The 21159-nt window shown below is 41.4% G+C and overlaps 1 protein-coding gene across 2 annotated transcripts in view; it reads right to left on the reverse strand.

The window, feature by feature from the left end:
• Positions 1 to 19549, reverse strand: part of arhgap27l (Rho GTPase activating protein 27, like) — a 48708-nt gene extending 29159 nt beyond the window's left edge. For both annotated transcript variants that reach the window (XM_058377684.1, XM_058377683.1), the window contains exons 1-2: positions 19285 to 19549; positions 10083 to 10959 (exon numbers count right to left, since the gene is read on the reverse strand). In XM_058377684.1, coding sequence (XP_058233667.1) covers positions 10083 to 10916 — 834 coding nt within the window. In that variant the 5' untranslated portion in view covers positions 10917 to 10959; positions 19285 to 19549. The remainder of the gene's footprint in view (positions 1 to 10082; positions 10960 to 19284) is intronic.
• Between the last annotated feature and the right edge of the window lie 1610 nt (positions 19550 to 21159).

The following is a 21159-nucleotide window of genomic DNA, read 5'->3' on the forward strand; positions in this document are numbered from 1 at the left end:
TGATATTATATTTTGGTCACATGACATTATATTTTGGTCACATGACATTATATTTTGGTCAGGTGATATTATATTTTGGTCACATGACATTATATTTTGGTCAGGTGATATTATATTTTGGTCACATGGTCAATGCACTGAGTCGATGTTTAACACGTCATGCTGCAGGTCAGAAATTTCCAGCACAGGATCAGTCTATAGACCTGTGAGGGGTCATGTGGCATTCTAAAGATCAACAACATGCCATCTGTTACACCTGTGTGTGTGTGGATGCACACATCCTCCACATCTGACCAGACACAACTCACACACACACACACACACACACACACACATCCTCCACATCTGACCAGACACAACTCACACACACACACACACACACACACACATCCTCCACATCTGACCAGACACAACTCACACACACACACACACACACACACATCCTCCACATCTGACCAGACACAACTCACACACACACACACACACACACACACATCCTCCACATCTGACCAGACACAACTCACACACACACACACACACACACATCCTCCACATCTAACCAGACACAACTCACACACACACACACACATCCTCCACATCTGACCAGACACAACTCACACACACACACACACACACACACACATCCTCCACATCTAACCAGACACAACTCACACACACACACACACATCCTCCACATCTGACCAGACACAACTCACACACACACACACACACACACATCCTCCACATCTAACCAGACACAACTCACACACACACACACAGACACACACATCCTCCACATCTAACCAGACACAACTCACATACACACACACACACATCCTCCACATCTGACCAGACACAACACACACACACACACACACATCCTCCACATCTGACCAGACACAACTCACACACACACACACACATCCTCCACATCTGACCAGACACAACTCACACACACACACACACATCCTCCACATCTAACCAGACACAACACACACACACACACCCTCCACATCTGACCAGACACAACTCACATACATACACACACACATCCTCCACATCTGACCAGACACAACACACACACACACATCCTCCACATCTGACCAGACACAACACACACACACACACACACATCCTCCACATCTGACCAGACACAACTCACACACACACACACACATCCTCCACATCTGACCAGACACAACTCACACACACACACACACATCCTCCACATCTAACCAGACACAACACACACACACACACACACACACATCCTCCACATCTAACCAGACACAACACACACACACATCCTCCACATCTAACCAGACACAACACACACACACACACATCCTCCACATCTGACCAGACACAACTCACACACACACACACACATCCTCCACATCTAACCAGACACAACTCACACACACACACACACACACACACACATCCTCCACATCTGACCAGACACAACTCACACACACACACACACACACACATCCTCCACATCTAACCAGACACAACTCACACACACTCACACACACACACACACATCCTCCACATCTAACCAGACACAACACACACACACACACACACACACATCCTCCACATCTGACCAGACACAACTCACACACACACACACACATCCTCCACATCTAACCAGACACAACTCACACACACACACACACATCCTCCACATCTAACCAGACACAACTCACACACACACACACACATCCTCCACATCTAACCAGACACAACTCACACACACACACACACATCCTCCACATCTAACCAGACACAACTCACACACACACACACACACATCCTCCACATCTAACCAGACACAACTCACACACACACACACACATCCTCCACATCTAACCAGACACAACTCACACACACACACACACATCCTCCACATCTAACCAGACACAACACACACACACACACACATCCTCCACATCTGACCAGACACAACTCACACACACACACACACATCCTCCACATCTAACCAGACACAACACACACACACACACACACATCCTCCACATCTGACCAGACACATCTGACCAGACACAACACACACACACACATCCTCCACATCTGACCAGACACAACACACACACACACACACACATCCTCCACATCTGACCAGACACAACTCACACACACACACACACATCCTCCACATCTGACCAGACACAACACACACACACACACCCTCCACATCTGACCAGACACAACTCACATACATACACACACACATCCTCCACATCTGACCAGACACAACACACACACACACATCCTCCACATCTGACCAGACACAACACACACACACACACACACATCCTCCACATCTGACCAGACACAACTCACATACACACACACACATCCTCCACATCTGACCAGACACAACACACACACACACATCCTCCACATCTGACCAGACACAACACACACACACACACACACATCCTCCACATCTGACCAGACACAACTCACACACACACACACACATCCTCCACATCTGACCAGACACAACTCACACACACACACACACATCCTCCACATCTAACCAGACACAACTCACACACACACACACACACACATCCTCCACATCTGACCAGACACAACTCACACACACACACACACACACACACACATCCTCCACATCTAACCAGACACAACTCACACACACACACACACACATCCTCCACATCTAACCAGACACAACTCACACACACACACACACACACACACACATCCTCCACATCTAACCAGACACAACTCACACACACACACACACACACATCCTCCACATCTAACCAGACACAACACACACACAGCCTCCACATCTGACCAGACACAACTCACATACACACACTCACACACACAGACACACACACACACACATCATCCACATCTAACCAGACACAACTCACACTCACACACACACATCCTCCACATCTAACCAGACACAACTCACACTCACACACACACATCCTCCACATCTAACCAGACACAACTCACACTCACACACACACACATCACAAAAACACAAATCACACACACATTATATACATTCCCCACATCACACATGAAAGTGAGTCAGTTCTCTACTGGTGACCTTTTCAGAGACTCAGCTGATGTTACTGTAACAAGCTCTAAAACATCCCCCTTACACACACACACACACACACACACACACACACACACACACACACAAGAACTCTCTTTGTTTACAGTTCTCCTATTTTGCACCTTGTACTGTATACCATATACATTATGTATACTGGTCAGTGCTATTTGTCTATTTAGTGTATTTTGTGTATCTGTCCTGTGTTGTGTTGCGTTGTTTTTGTGTTGTTTTTGTGTTACGTTGTTTTTGTGTTGTTTTTGTGTTGTTTTTGTGTTGTGTTGTTTTTGTGTTGCGTTGTTTTTGTGTTGCGTTGTTTTTGTGTTGTGTGCAGATAACATATTTTACTACAGACTAAATTACCTTCAGCTATACTTCACATCCATTTATTGTTACAGAACTCCAACAGTAGCTTCTCGCTTAATTATAGCAGCTATAAACTCTCTTTTTGTCTCACTTCAGGTGAACAAATCAAACAGTAATAAAAAAGCGTCCCGATGACGTCGGAAATCTCTGCAGCTTTACCTCCAGGACACTGGAGACTCCTTCCAAAAAATAAATAATAAATAAATAAAATAAAAGTTAATATACTTCTCCATACAGAAACCTCACCCCACATCAACGATTCTGTGATAACTCACTACAGTCAGAGCTGCTGGTGTAGAGAATGAATCAACACCTTCTGACCAATCAGCATGCAGGATTCAGTCTAGTGCTTTATTTTATTTCTCTTAAAATAGAGTTAGCATCGTATCATGCATATCAAATGACTAGCATACTGAGGATCAGGCTACATTAAAGGCTACATTTACACTGATTACACAGTCTGATCCAGAATCAGGTTGAAGCTCTAGTCTAATATAAATTCTAGCATTAAAATAAATAAATAAATAAATAAATAAATAAATAAATAAATAAATAAATAATAGTGAGGCTGTGATTTTTGTTTTCCTGGTTAAAGAAAAGAAACAAAATAATAAATCTGAAAACACAAAGACAAATCAGACAAAGTGGAAAAACTAGGTATGTTTTGTGAATGGAATTCTTCCCTCTGATTGGACGAGACATCGGTCATTCAGGATATACAATCAGTAGGAAATTGTGTATCTAACTTTATTTCTTGTACATGTGTGCAGTTCTGCCTTCACTTTAAAACTTTTAAAGAAAATAACAAACAAATATATTTATATTTATAAAAAAATGGAGTTCATTCAGCGCTACTATGAGGAAGGACGTTCATATGGTCAGTGTGATGTTGGATATACTGATAGTGTATCATGGAGTCAAGATTAGTTTGCGATCTCTAAAAACACACCAGGTATGTTAGGTGTAATGAAGCATACTGAACCAGAACACCAGAGGGAGCCATCACCTGAGTACTGAACTGACTTCCGGTATACTCGGGTATTTAAACAGCACGCTGCCCTTTGTTCACTGCGAAGTATCATGATCTCTGCATTGCATACTGAGCGTTACTCCATTGAATGCCTTGATTATTCCGTGTATGATCCATGCCTGTTCCTGGTTTACCTAGAGTTTCGGTTTGTGTTTCGGTTTTGGTTCTATAGTGTTTGTTTACCGGTTTTGACCCTTTTTGCCTGCCACTTTGACTATCGATTCTTGCCTGCCGTTTTGGATTATAAAGATCTGCATATGGATTCAGCTACACCTGTTTTGAGTGCGTCCTTACATTAGGAAGACCAAACTATTCCAGATTAAAGGATGTAAGGAGTGCTATAAGAGCAGAGCTGTGTTCATACACACACCACTCCACTTTCTACTGCTGCAGCTACTGCTGGACTTCCTGTAGATCCTGAGTGTAGATCCTGTCTCGTCCAATCAGAGAGAAGAATTCCATTCGCAAAAACTATACCTAGCTTTTCTGCTTTGTCTGAATCGTCCTTGTGTTTATTGTTTCCTTTTTTTTGCACTTCTCAGCCACCGTACTTTTCGTGAACAGATGAACGTCGTAGCGTATTTCAGTGCAGGGTTCACTTTCCTGTTTCAGTTAAGAAAGCTGGCCGGTTTCCCGAGAAAATCCGGCTCATCGGCTTCTTATCAGGAAGTGAATACCATTCAGATCATTCGACTCCTCGCACAATAACGTCATACATTTCCTTAAAATCCTGGACGAAAAAACCAAGTCATAACCTCTGCGAAAGAAACGTTTTCTGAGTGGTCCAAAAAATAAATAAATAAAAATAAACTAAAAATATTTTTTTTTGTTTTTCACATGTTTAGATATTATTAATTTATTTCCACATATACATTGGATTTTTTTTCCTCACAAAATTCTCTTGCAACGAATTCATCTTCATTTGTTCATTTATTAAATCTGATTTTATAACATTATTAATTTTATTAATATTATTAATTATTATTCATTTTCACCTGATGACTTGTTACATGCCAGGGGTGTGTGGTTGTAGTGTTTCCCCACATGACCCCCTGGATAATACGACCCTGAAATTTACAACTGGTTCAGCTCACACACACACAAACACACACACACACACACACATACACACAGAATATATTTTTAACCTGCAAGCCTTTTCCACAAGTAGGAATCAAAGGAAGCGTCAATCAACTGTTAATGTGACATCAGCATGATCGCAGGCATGACTAGACGAGTGAATGATGACATGATCACACGGTGCACATGCACGAGGTTAAAGAGGTTATCGGCTCTGCGGCAGTGCGTTCGGTCCGGTCGGATGATACGCTAGTCTATAACATGAGTGTATAACACTGTTATTACACTGTGATATTAATATCATATGGTCACACTGGCTTATAATCTATTTCCATGATACACAAGTTGTAGCACTATAGACACACACACACACACATTTTTTATGACTTTAAGGCTAAAAAAGTCACACTAAGAGAATGCAGTATGTACCATAGAGCACACACACACACACACACAAGCTTTTTAATCCACTCTAATCAGCCATGGGTGTGTAAAGAGCAGGTTGATGTCAGGTACAGTAGTTACAATGTGTGTGTGTGTGTGTGTGTGTGTGTGTGTATTATGTATTTAGAAATTTATAGAATATAGAAATAGTAGTTTGATGTTTGTCTACCTGTCTGAAGTCCCTGAGCTCTGTAGTTCACACTCCCACCTGCTCCCCGTGCTGAAAGACTCCACACCTGGCGGAGTTACCTGGCCACCGACCACAGCCGTCTGACCACACCCCCTCACAGCCGGGTTGCCAGAGTGCACGAAGTTCACTCTTTAATCTTTCCTACTGTTTTGTTGTTTATTGTCAATTTTAAAAAATATTGTTTTTAACTCAACTGTTGTGTTATTAAAATATCAAAAATCTACACTTTTGTTTTTAACACAGTGTGTTTTGGTTCAAGTGTTGATTCCTAAAATCTAACAATAAACATGTTTAAAGGTCAATTCTTGAAAAAACAGCTGTCCAGTTCAGTAATATATAGATAATCAGACAGATCTCTTTTTAAGGTTATTATTCATCATACTGGACGAAATCCCAGTAAAACCTTCCCTGGATTCTGAAGCAGACTGGACGATAAGGTGTCTTCTCCATGGCAGATGATACAGTAGAGATCATGTAACAGTAGCCATTAAAGAACAGGTTTATGCTCCATTTAAGTCATCAGTCCATCTCATGCAGAAAACAGACTCATCCCGGTCCATAAAAGGAATCATCCACCATGAACAAGTGAAAATACTCATCTTTATCTTAATCATCAACTTAGGGTAACAGTTTTCTACTGCTGATAGAAGTGCAGTGGGATTTAACCCTCGCTTCATCTCTACCTAAAGACAGCGGCACTTTAGTCCTTCAGTCTGTCCAGGTCTCGCACCTCCTCATCTGTACACTCTGCTCAAACAGATCAGCTTCCAAAGCTGCAACTTTCACGAGAATATCACCATCAGCACCATCAACACCATCACAAGAGTCTCGACTGTCCTTTAGCTGCACAATACCTCTTTCCTGGTGTAACTGTGCTAGCGATAACAGCGTCCCTGTGAATCCATCCAACAAACTAGCACCAGTATCCACAACAATATTTCTGTATAAACCTCTTTAATAAATATGTTTCAGGGTGAACTTGGTTTCACTCTCTGAAAAAGCTTAAGAATTACCAATCTGGCAGGCACCGACTCACAGAGTGTGTTGTAGACTAAGGGGCGTGTTCACGTGCACACAGCATTTAACGCTCGTCTGCTCATGTAGCTCTGTGTGTGTGTGTGTGTGTGTGTGTGTAAACAGTGTGTCGTGCATGTTCATCTGCGTTCGTGTGGTACATAAGTGAAGATGTGCTTCTAAGTGTTGTAGTAACAGACACTGTGTTTGGTAAACACACACACACACACACAGTTCTTTAGGTCACACTAATAAAGATCAAAAGGGTCACTTGCAGATGAAAAGAAATCAGCGTTGCCAGATTGGTGTCTTTTTCTGTTCCACTCTACTGCAAAACTTCTCAAAATGCAAAAAGTGCATCAGAACTAACACAGAACCAACACACACACACACATACACACACACATACACACACACATACACACACAGTGCTCATCATGTCTGATAGTGAGAGCAGAACAAAGCTGGAGCTTTATTTCAAATTAAATGCTGAAGTCTGGAAGAAATAATGATCATGGCTATAGCCACTTATCAAGTCGATCATGTTACACAATCCTCTAAATTTCCTCCATGTGACGCACAACTGATTTAGAAAACCATTCATCCTGTGAGACTGGACGAGCTCGTAGAGTGTCAAACACTAGCAGCCTCATACTCTCACGGTCACTGTGTAATCTGACACACTCACACACACACACACACTCACACACACACACACACACACACTCACACACACAGACCTCACGATGAAAAAGTCATGTGATGGAGATGAAAAGCTGAAAGTTTTATGAAGTTAAAATAATCTTTAAATTATTTTTTTTTAGTCAGACTGGCAGAGTAATTAAAAAAACCCAAACGATGAGCTCTTTACCTCAGGCTTTATGAGATTCAATCACAGCTCGAGTTTCTGAAGCTAACAGCGCATAAAGTTCAGGATGCTAATAATTAGCACTAGCAGTAAATATTTGCCGCAGCCACATTTAGAGTCTTCCACACGAACACATGGACGTATCGATCCGAGTCACACCTCACGCTCTAATCTTTACTACACAGTTTCCTTCATTAGCATGCTAATCTCTTACACTAACGCATTTCAGGAATGCTCCAGCAGCCTTCCTTTAGGCAAGTCACGACTTGTCCTTTAGCCTCAGGCGGTCGGTCGCGGCACAGGTTTAGCGCTCGCGGTGTTTCAAAACCTGAAAGCTTGATAAAACTTTAAGGCGGAGCTGTGTGCTAAGAAAATGAGGCCAGAAATATTTTCACAACATGTTTACATCTGTTATTTTCTCACACTCAGGTAGATGAATGAAAAAAAAAGATTTAGGTTAATGTATAGGACATGCTAACTCACAAGATTAGCTTTCTTTACGGTTTAGCATGCAAAGATATTCATTCTGACTTCACTTAGCGTCAGAGATTTGTTTAAATTCATCAAAGAATGAATGAGTTGCTCCTGAGGCTGGACTGAGCTGCCCCGGTGGCAGATATCCAGCACTTCAGCTGTGAGCAGGACACCAGAGAGTGCTGGAGGGGGACACGCATGCAAACAGCGCCTCCCTGTGGCCTCTCTGTGTCAGTGTCAGTGTGACCGTGTTCTTCAGCACTGAACTGCAGGAAGACCGAGCTGGACACGTGCCAATAATCTGTTATATACGTGCAGAGGTGTGAAAGGTGTAGCGTAGAGTTGAAGCGTGGAGATGAATGTAAATGAGTCACTGCTGCTGTGTTTATGTAAAAACAAAGGAATTTGTTTATCAGAACAAACCATTATTCATCATCAGGCATGTGGTACAAACCCGGGAAAAGTGATGTTAGATGGACAGAAAGAAAGAAAGAAAGAAAGAAAGAAAGAAAGAAAGAAAGAAAGAAAGAAAGAAAGAAAGAAAGAAAGAAAGAAACAAACAAACAAACAAACAAACAAACAGACACATGGACAGAGACAGGGACAGACAGAGAAAAAGAAAAAAAGTGAGGCAGACAGACAAGTAGACAAAAAGAGAAACAGACAGGCAGAGAGGCAGGCAGTTACAGAGACAGACAGAAAGGACAGAAAGAGAGAGAATAAGAAAGAGAGAGAGAGAGAGAGATGGACATACAGACAGGCAGGGAAAAAGAGACAGACCGACAGACAGACAGAAGAAAAGGCAGAGAGACAGACAGACAACAGAAGGGGGGGGGTTTTGGGGGGACAAACAGACAGGCAGACTGACAGACATGTATACAGACAGACGGGGGGGGGGGCAGACAGAGTGAGAGAGAGAGAGAGAGAGAGAGAGAGAGACAGGGTATGTGGTATTTAGTAGATCCGGGTGTACAGTCTTGTGTTGTGTAACTTGTTTCATCACTGTGAATTTGTTCAGTTACAGAACCTGTCCATTGTGTTCAGTAAATCTCTCTTGTATAACAAACACACATCAACTCCACTACATGAAGATACACACACAATATACACACAACAAACACACAACAAACACACAACAAACATAATATCTACACACCAAGACATTCCGGTTTTTATATAGATAAAAGAAACCTGCAACCCAGAATGAACAAAAACCAAAGAAAGAAAGAAAGAAAGAAAGAAAGAAAGAAAGAAAGAAAGAAAGAAAGAAAGAAAGAAAGAAAGAAAGAAAGAAAGAAAGAAAGAAAGAAAGAAAGAAAGAAAGAAAGAAAAAGCTTTAACCTCAATAGCAGAGGAACCTTGGGATTAATGATTAAACTCTCAAAAATAAACCTGTTATGGAATACAGAAAAAAATAAACCGTTCCAACTACAAAAGTGGAGTAGGAATGTGTGTGTGTGTGTGTGTGTGTGTGTTTAGTCAGTACCTTGCCCTGCAGTGCAGATGAGGGTGGACTCTGAGCAGGATCATGCAGAGCAGCAGGTTCTGTCTTCAGCAGATGATCCAGGTTCAAATCCAATATGGTTTCATAAATGTTCTCGGAGTCTGATGACGGGGTCTGGGCCGGACTGGACTCCTCCTCCGGCTCGATGAGTGGCTCAGGCTTCAGCGGCAGTCCCTGAGGCCTGGTGTCAATCAGGTTCTTGAGTACCGGTGGCTCCACTGGCTTGGCCTGGCGTAGCAGCAGGTCCACAGGGTTCACGTTCGGTGAACGAGGCTTCTGGTGGGACTCGAGGGAGCCCAATAACAAGTTTGCAGACAGACTGAATCTTTTGTTCTTCACTGGTTCCGATGTTGAGACTGGGTGTAGGGAAATGATAGGATCCACTGCCCCGTACATGTACGACGGAGGCTCGTGGATGTCCAGTGGGACGCCGAACGTGGACATGCGGTTGTCTGTCTTGCGGTGGTTCCTGGGAGAGTGTGTCCTGATGGTTACCTCATTGGACTTGGTCTTCTCTGAGAGATCAGAAACAGTGGGAGGCGTCGGCTTGGGTGCAGGGGTCTCGACAAAGTCGAGGGGTGAAGGCAAAGTGGACGGTAGCTCCTTCACGTATTTGGCGGGGATGTAGAAAGGTTTGGTGCACTCGTCTTTGCGTACATGCCACCAGTGATCGTTGGTCTTGGCCAGGAGCATGTACCGCTCATTGGGTTTGATGGAGACCATGCAGCCATCTTGGTTCTTGTACTCGTACCCGAACTCAACCAGCACCAGGCCCATGCATGGCTTCGCCATCTTACCAGTCTCGCCCATCTCCATGTGCGGAGGTCACGCTGGGGTCACGAACTTAAACAAGGCTCCCCTGAAGGTCAAAGACAAATCAGGAGAACATTAGAGAAGGTCTGGAGAAACAAGAGACTCTCACGCTCACATTCTTTCATTTAAGACAGAAGGAAGATGCACCTGTATTTATAAACGCAGAGCAATTAGAACAAACTCAGGAATGAAAACTAAGTACACAAAGTCTGTCATCAAGTCAGAGCTCTACTCCACCGAGAAGGATAAGCAGGGAATTTGAACTTTTACTTTTATTAAATTAACAGATTTCCAAATGATTAAACTCTGTGTTTTTTTCTCAAACTGACTATAAATTTTACTACAAATATGGTTCTTAAAAAAAAAACTACAAATGTTCCTCAATTGAAAAATTGTTGTTGTAGCCTTAAACACCACAGCACTGTTGAGACCTGGATCCTGATTGGTCAGAAGGTGTTTATTGTTTTTCCCTAACAGCAGCTCTGACAGCTGAAAATCACAGGCTTATACACATTACTGAGCTCCTTCTTATCATTTCTATAGCAACATCTTCTTCACTAGGACGTGTATGACAGAGCCTCCATGTTTAAAGAAGGAGTCTCCACTGTCAGTGATTTGTTGCTTAAAGCTACAACTGGACTAACGTATTTCAGGAATGTTCCACACAGCAGTAAATGGATAAAAAGTACAATTTTTTTTTTCATTTGAGTTTAAAGAATAAACCACTATGTGGTGTGGTGCTGTTACAGGAGAATAATCAACCTTGTGTAACTGTGACCTCATCACTGATTACTTAACTACTATAACAGCGTCACAAACAGTGGTTTATTTCTTTCCTATAGAACTTAAAAAATCAAGAAGATATCATTAAAAATCACTTAAATAATAAATATAACCATAAAAACTTTATTCAGAGCCTCATTATCTACCTAATGAGAAGACTGCAGAAAGCCCAGGCAAGATAAACAAACATTTCTACATGCATTTTGTTGTTTATTTGATTAATTTTTTTATTTGGTGTTTAATTTGTTTATATTTAAGAAGAAAAAAACTATCAATGCCATGCTGTTGCCTGTAATATCCAAAAGATTCCCAAGTTTCTGTATATAACAATTTGAACAAAATGTTCAAAATCAAACAAAGGTCAGAAAATATCCATATTTTTGTTTAAAAAGCTACATATACAGTAAAGCGTCACAAATCAGTGTCTCAGACGGTGTCTTCGGCAGATTCCTGTGATTCCTTTATGAACCTGATTCATTTCTGCTGATATTTTTGCCATGAATCAGAACCTCTCCCAGTCCGCTCCCAAACACTCACACTGATCTCACACAGAACCGTGTTTAAAGACTCGCTGGAAGAAAAAACATTAGCATTGAACTCCAGCTGGGAGTAAATAAATAAATACTATGTCCAAGCTGGTTTATTTATATCCACACGGCAGGGCTGGGTCACATGACAACGATAAAAATAATAATGATGATAATAATAATAATAATAAAAAGAATAAGAAGAAGAACAAGAAAAAGAAGAAGTACAAGAAGAAAGAAACTGACCGGCAGCTCCTGAATATCATCATGAACATCATTTTATACAGAAAATATCTTTAAAACAGGAAAATGTTTTATTTCCTTTTCCTATTAGTAGTAATAGTATTCTATTTAAGTATTCATTAAATATTTAAACATTTATAGGCCTAAAATGCAGGCTATGACACTGACGCAGGATGCAAAAAGTTATATATATATATATATATATATATACACACATACACTACCACTAAAAACTTTGGGATCACTCAAACATTTTATTGTTTTCCTCCAAGGAAACACACATGGAATTAGTGTGAATAGGCAAAAGAACAGGACATGCTGACATGTCAGAGTTAGAAATAATGATTTTGATGGAAATGACAAATGTTTTCTTCAAACTTTGCCTTCATCAAAAAAAACAAACACCTTTTGCAGCAAATACAGCCTGGACATTCTAGCGGTCAATTTTTCAAGATAATCTGATGAGATTTCACCCCATGCTTCCTGGAGCATCTCCCACAAGATGGATTGGCTGATGAAGTCTTCCTCTGGAGCTGAAATCAAGCTGAAATATGCAAGTGATCCCAAACTCTTGAGCGGTAGTATATATATATATATATACATATATAAATTATGATCACGTGCCTAATATTGTGTTGGTCCCCCTTTTGCTGCCAAAACAGCCCTGACCTGTCCTGCACTATGTATTCTGACACCTTTCTATCAGAACCAGCATTAACTTCTTCAGCAATTTGAGGCCAGCCTTCTCTCCCCACGTGCATCAATGAGCCTTGACCGCCCATGACCCTGTCGCCGGTTCTCCACTGTTCCTTCCTTCGACCACTTTTGATAGATACTGACCACTGCAGCCCGGGAAAACCCCACAAGAGCTGCAGTTTTGGAGATGCTCTGATCCAGTGGTCTAGCCATCACAATCTGGTCCTTCATCAAAATCAAAGCTAAAATCCTTACGCTTGTCCATTTTTTCTGCTTCTAACATCAACTTTGAGGACAAAATGTTCACTTGCTGCCTAATATATCCCACCCACTAACAGGTGCCATGATGAGGAGATATTTAGTGTTATTCACTCCACCGGTCATAATGTTATGGCTGATAGGTATATATATTTTTTTACCTGTCATTTTTTATCTGTAATTTTTTGTACTAGGATGATTCATGTTATTTCGCCCTCCTCAAATACAAACACTGACTACTGGCAGTTTCAGTAAACGTTTGCTTCTTTAAGCTGATGCAGTTTTTTTTTTTACACACACACACACACACATCAATGCCCAGATACACACCCTGAATCCAAAGCTAATATTTAACCTGAGGAATGCAGCTGTGTTTAAATGTTTTCATGGCGACGGAGCTAAACCCAAACTGGGTTTTAGGAGGTGCCGAGGATGAGGGTGATCCTGATCTGCTTAACACTTTCACGTTTCCGTCAGATATATGATCATGATCGTTTGCATGTCGTTTGCATGAGGTAAAATTTAGAATCTTGAGAATTTAGAATCTAGAAATGTGGTTTTCAGAGCCTCCAGTAACAGATTCTGGTTTAGCTTACTGGTTTATCTGCTTATCATTGTTTTGTATTTGCATGCTGATTGTATCTAGAGGAAACGTGCCACTGTCAATGAACACTTTGTGCTGGTTATATACAATGTGTGTGTGTGTGTGTGTGTGTGTGTAGTATATATTATATTATATACATCAGAACTCACTCACTCAGTTCTCGCAGGTACCAGCTAGCTGACTAACCTAGCATGCTTGCCACTGTAGATTAGCGACGCTATTCTCAGTGATAAAGATGAATTTGTGTAACTCTGATGATGACAAACCCTAAACGAAACAAAAAATAGAACCAAACAAAAACTAAACTAAACAACAAACAAAATTCAAAATCAAGATTATATTGACGATGATGATGATGATGGTGATGAGGAGGAGGAGGAGGTGGAGAAGGAGGAGGTTGTGTTTCTCTTCATTGTAGCTTTGGAGGCAGACAACAAATAGCATTTGAGCTGCTCACGTGACTTTACTGTACACTAGAGTTAAAGTGTGACGTCAAATCACGACCAGGTGAACTTTTTACTTATTTTCTAACCAACATGTTAAATCTCTTCATATTCACTCACTAAAGAGATTCACTTTTCCACCAGCCCTTTGTCCTCCATGTTTGTTTCTCACTTGCTCCATAACCTGAAGCTTGATTGGCCAAAAAACTTGATTTTTCTCAATTGTAGAAAACAACTGAAAACAAAAGAGAAACATTTTCCTATTCATGTGTTTCCAAAAAAAAAAAAGGTCAGTGAACAATCATTGAGTCGGCAACAAAAAGTGTGTCTGCAGTCATGAACACAATGGCTTCTCAGCAGCGTTTCCTTAACAGTTTCCTTCGTTTGAGCTTTTCTCCCAATTCTGTTTTTCTTTCAATGCCTGCCATCTGCGTCACTTGATTTTTTGGTTTTCGTGGTGACCTACTAAGCAGACTTCCTCCACCCGTTACGTCTAGTTTGCAAAAAGGAGAGCAGGAAGCTACCAGTCTTCTGCTACCCTCAGCACCACAGAAGCTAGTAACCTGGCGCCGAAAAAAAACCCAAAAAACGCTGCCCTACTTTTAGGCAGATTAGCTTCTCTAATAGTGGCTCTGGGGTTGAGAAAGCAGCTCTTAGATTAGGAAGCAAAACAAAGCTTTAGCCAGACACAACAGGAAGTTCCCTCACCCCTTTTGTCCTCACCCTGGAGCTCGTTACACACCTCTGCAGTTCCTCTCTAATCTTAATGAAATTGCAAATTTCCTCTAAATGGATGGAAGACGGTGGTTTACTTCAAGCTCCCAGTTCTCCAGTATCCGTGGTGTTTATCTCTGACGGCAGGACTAACACACAAACCAGACCTTGCACTGATGGAACCCTGAAGCTCCTGACAGCTTTAACAGATCAGCATCAACCCTCAGCTTTCTCCAAGTACATCTGTGACAAGTTTCCAGATAAAGCATCTGGTGTTATTAATAATAATGCTAAGGTTACGTCAAAAAAGACCGGAGGTTGCGATTCAATTCTCCAGACGGGAAAACTGACCATGGTAAAGGCATTAGAAACAGATTTTTCAGAGCGGGTCACTGAGATGTCTCGGAAAACGTCAGGTTTGACTCTATATACTGTACGTGCTAGAAAGAGACGGGAAGAAAAAGCCGCTTAATTTTAGTTTTCTGAGTGAGGTTCAAACAAGGGATATGCAAATTAGGTAAAGCCACAAATCCAGACGATTGGCGGGAATGATTTCTTCAGTTCCCTGCCCACAACTTCACTTCCTACCTGCACTTAATGTGACTTCTAACAATTGCTTTTCACACAGATTAGCATGCTAGTCAACTAGTTAGCTTTTAAATCTATACTAGAAAACTGCTGTTTTAAAATCAGAAGTCAAAGAAACACCAAAGAGGCCACGCCCACTTGCTTTCCCCAGTGACTCGACAGCAGCGTTCGAACCACATCCCCAAAAAAACAAACTACTTGAGTGACATGTCACCTGCTGGTGTGAATTTAGTGTTGATGATGATATTTATACTATGTGATGTGCGTGACATCTTTCATTCTGAAATGTGGAGCTACAGGAAAGTTTGCCAGAGCCTGGGCCAAGAAAATGCCAGATGCCTAAAAATAGGAAATCCCCCCAAACCCTCACATGGGCAAAGCAGATTATTTAGTCTGTGTGATGAAATGTTAGTTGAACAAACTCTTGATTTTTACAACTCTATTTTTAGCAAGCAGTTATTCCAGGAGCTGATCTATAGTTTGTTGTTTTGCAGTGAACACTGGTCAGAAAAATATAATGAATTCTTCTTCTTCTTAATCCTTTTCAAGTTTCCACTGTGTACTTTTCATAATTCCCATTCTCATAAGAACAACTCATTTTTCCTGATGTAGATGCCTGAAGCCACCTGCTTCTAAGGTTCTGACTAAAAAAGAAAGAGGACTTGCAGTATGTCACTGGACAAAGAAGGGAGTGACATGAATAGTCATGGAGAAAACTGGATGTACACTGGGTGTGTTTGTGAGAGAGAGCGTGAGACTGAGTGAGAAAGTGGCAAAGATTCAAGGTTCTTGTGACGGTGGCTGCCATACGCCAGAGTCTGGCCACAGAAATGCTCAAAACAGGGTAGGATTGTTCACATGTGTCACCCTGGAGGATCATGGAGGTGAACAAGCAAAGGGGAAAGTAAATTTCTGGTACACCATTTGCTGCTTCTAACAGTCGGAATAAGTGACTAGCATGATGGTTTAAGATTACTGATTCACAGTGGTTTTATTTCAATCTCGTAGTGACCACTCTGGACCAGAGCCACAGTCACTGAGCAGATGAGAGATTTCTGTTCTGTCTATTCATCTTAAAGGTTGTTTTCCCGTGTGACTTTTCTTAAACAAGTCACACTGTCACTCCACTAATCAGACTGGAGAGAGAAATCTGTATTCTCATCCTGTAGCAAGTCTCAGGTCCAGTGAGCTTGACTTTAATCAGGCAAAAAGATCCCCAAGGAGCTTGTCACATTCCGGAGAAACCACAAAGCATCTCTGTCCTGGAAACTTCATCACAGCTTCACCTCTGACCCCTGCAGTGCGCTGACACTGGAGACTCCTTCCATGAGTCTTAAATAAGCATCTCTTTACAGAAAAATCATTTAAAAAAATCTGCAGATTTAATTAGAATTATTATTAGAAACTTTGGACCTGTCAGAGCAGTTGTTTAGAGACAATTACCTAACACCTTCTGACCAATCACAATCCAGCATTTATCAGCTCTGTTGTGTGAATGTACACATATAGACAACACGATAAATCTAGAGAGAAAGGAAGACTTTAAGGTGTTTTTCAGACTTTTTGGTAGAAAGTAGAAAATCCTCCTCACCAACATTCAATCTGGTTTATCTATGCTCGCAAAAAATCTCTCGTCTTTCTCACTGCCTGTCCCAACACGCCTGCGACAGGGCCGAGAGACGCGAGGCGCCGCCCCTGAGCTCAGCAAAAAAAGCAGCTCGCAGAACATGAATGTGTTTTTTCCCTGCTGAGGGAGAGGATCGAGCGCAAACAACAGCCACTTCGAACCCGGCAGAGGAGGAGTCGAGCGCGATGACGGCTCTGCGGCCTGCCATAGAAACGCTGTGTTATCTGGAGAGGGAGTGGCAGACTGGGCCTGCTGGTGTCACATCAGCCGAGCAGCAAACAACCCAATGTGACTTTAGTGCAGCTCGATAACCCCAGCCAAGGCCTTGTTCATGTCTTTGTGTTTGTGTGTGTGTGTGTGTGTTATTCAACACACACTTAAGTACAGTAGAAACCTGTTAGACTGCTTTTCTAGTTTTCAGGTAATTATCTGTCCTGCTGGAGGATGAGCAGCCGAGCAGGAATGACAGCCATGCTGTCCCCAGGTATGATTCATCAAGTCGGAGCAAGTCGGGCTAAAAAAATAAAAAACTCCTTGGTGTCTGCAGGCGGAGGTGGTGGAGGCGAGCGAGGGAACACCCTCCTGCAGAAAAGTGCTACAGTCAGAAGAGAACAATTGGAGGAGGCCGTTTCCATTCAGCCCATGTTTAAACACGGAAATCTCTTCTTTTCCTCTCTCTGACCTCGCCACCACGCGTCTGCAGGATGTCCACTCTGGAGGAGATAAAATGGAACCACAGTTTTTCATGATTCGTTCCCGTTACCAAGTTTAGCCCAGGCCAAGGCTGCACGAAGCATTGGGAAGGCTGGGCTGTGGATCCTATACGGTGGAGGGAAACATTTATACGACAAGCTCTGACAAAATTGGCTCCTATACCAAACCAGTGTCACAATATGATAGCCTTCACATAGAGACATGAGCTGTAACATTTGTTTGATCTAAAAAGAAAGAAGAAGAAGAAAGAAAACACATCTGACACCTCTTCTTCCTCTCACCTGCACAGGAACCAGAGAACTAGCATTATCAATCACCAGCTTAAACCCAAACCCATCAGGGTGATTTGGACCCGAGGCCTGGGCAGGGAGACATGGTGTTCGAGATTGAGTGGAATGTGGCTTGCTTTTGCAGGCCTGCGGTATTCCGCCCTCCATCCACACCCACCTCGGCTCCACTCACTCAGGAATGCGACATACTCATGAGCACGGTTTCAGCCTCCACACGACCACGCTCCATAAAAAAGCACAACAAAACACCACACTACTCAAAACAAACCCTCCTACACCGCTCACATCCAAAAACACACACAGAGACTTTAAAAGCAGCTCCTGCAGCTCACACACGTCCCTGAAGGTCGCTTATCTGGTAGCAGTAAAGGAAATTGGAAATGTTTTTTTTTTTACTTACTACTACTGCAATTACGCGTCATAAAACATTTCTAAATGTAACTTCAACATTAGAGTTCAGTTCTGTCTGTGTAATAAACCTCTACACCTGCTATTAGCTGTGGAGGTGTTCACAGAGTTCACCAGTCTGCCCAAGAAAAACACCTACACACAGGTATCATCAACTTTATACATTATGATTTCGACAGGGATTAAATAAAAAGTGAATCTTCTACTAAAACATTTAAAGCTAAAAGTCTTCTGTCTTATAGATGAAGAAGAAACAGGATGATGGAACTGCTCAAAGTACAGGAAAGAGTTCTGTGTTGTTTCTGTTTATGTTATAGGTTTTGTTTTAAACACTATATATATATATATATATATATATATATATATATATATATATATATATATAATAAAAATAGCCAAAGTGAGACAGAAAGAGCTGCTCGATCGCACAGGATGAACATGAAAAGGAAGTGTTTTAAAATAAGTTGAAAGTTTACCTGCTGGAACCGGATTGCAGCACCATCCTAACGCTCTTCAACACACTCAAAACGCAAAAACACACACGCAGCTTTCTCTTTTTCTTTCCTCTTCTCTTTCAACCTCCTGTTTTTCCTTTCGAACGTTGTGTCACTCTCTGCTTCAAGGCTTTACCCGTCCACCTGGGGCTCAAAGTTCCAGTGCTGGTGAAAGTGTGTGTGTGTGTGAGTGAGTGAGAGAGAGAGAGAGAGAGCATGTGTGTGTGTGTGTGTGTGTGTGTGTGTGTGTGTGTGTGTATACTAGAACTTTGTGCCGGTTTCAGCCTGCCTCCTCCGTCTGCACTCATTTCCTGTTCCACAACACAGAGCACACATCATAGAGAGAGAGAGAGAGAGAGAGAGAGAGAGAGAGAGAGAGAGAGAGAGAGAGAATGTGAGAGCGGTAAATAAAAATAAAAAGAGAGAGAGAGAGGGAGAGAGGTGGGTAGAGAGAGAGAGAGAGAGAGAGAGAGTGAAAGAAATAAAGTGAGAGAGGTCATTAGAAATAAAAAAGAGAGAAGGGGGTAGAGAAATAAAGTAAGAGTGGTAAAAAGAAATAAAAGAGAGAGAGAGAGGTAAAGTTGAGTGAAGTATAAAAATATATTTTATTGACACTGTTTATGTTTATTGAGCTGTAAAGCTGCTGTCTGGTTCACGCTCACTCTCTGATTTCTGCAGCTTATTTAAATAATTAACTTCACATGTAAAATTTGGCACTTAACTCTTAACAGCTACTTTTGCCATGGCCACATTACTCAGAACAGGAAATCCATCCTCACTGGACAAAACACAATGCTCACACATTTATGAGGGAAACTTGGCATTTGTGAGAGTCATGAATAAGGCTGGGTATGATGACGACGACGACGATGATGATGATGATGAAGATGATGATGATGATGATGATGATGATGGTGATGATTCATTGTTCTTTTGTCAAAGCATGTGACTGGTGAGCTGTTCACACACTGATTAAAGAGAAGCAGTGATCAAGTTTGTTTTAAACAAATGATTCTTTTTTAAGGATTTTTTTTGATGTTTTGTTTGTTTATCGTTGGAGGTTCTGTAGAAAATCACTGTCTGTTATCACTTACTTTAAAAAAATGTCAGGAAACTCATCAGATGTTGTGGTGTATGAATTTGGAAAATTAAATAAATTTGGTGAAAAAACTAAATATTGGGGCCAGAGAGAGAGAGAGAGAGAGAGAGAGAGAGACAGAGACAGACAGAGAGAAGAAAAATGAAGAGAGAGAAAAAGAAATAAAGAGTAAAAGGAAAAAGAAATGAAAAGAAAGAGAGAGACAGAGAGAGACAGAGAAATAAAGAGTAAAAGGAAAAAGTAATGAAAATAAAGAGAAGAGAGAAAGAAATAAATAGAGAGAGAGTGTGTGTGTGTGTGTGTGTGAGAGAGAGAGAGAGAGAGAGAGAGAGAGAGAAGAGAGAGAGAGAGAGAGAGAGAGAGAGAAATAAAGAGTGAGAAGAAAAAGAAGAGAGACCAAGAGAGAGAGAGAGAAATAAAGAATGAAAGGAAAAATAAATAAAAATAAAGAGAAGAGAGAGAGAGAGCGAGAGAGAAATAAAGAGTGAGAAGAAAAAGAAGAGAGACCAAGAGAGAGAGAGAGAAATAAAGAATGAAAGGAAAAATAAATAAAAATAAGAGAAGAGAGAGAGAGAGAGAGAGAGAGAGAGAGAGAAATAAAGAGTGAGAAGAAAAAGAAGAGAGACCAAGAGAGAGAGAGAGAGAGAGAGAGAGAGAGAGAGAGAGAAAAATAAAGAGTGAGAAGAAAAAGAAATTAAAAGAACAAGACGGGGTGATAAAGAGTGAGAGAAGAAGGAAAGAAATAAAATTTGGTAAAT

The sequence above is a fragment of the Hemibagrus wyckioides genome, linkage group LG24 (genome assembly GCF_019097595.1).
Source record: "Hemibagrus wyckioides isolate EC202008001 linkage group LG24, SWU_Hwy_1.0, whole genome shotgun sequence".
NCBI classification, from domain to species: domain Eukaryota; kingdom Metazoa; phylum Chordata; class Actinopteri; order Siluriformes; family Bagridae; genus Hemibagrus; species Hemibagrus wyckioides.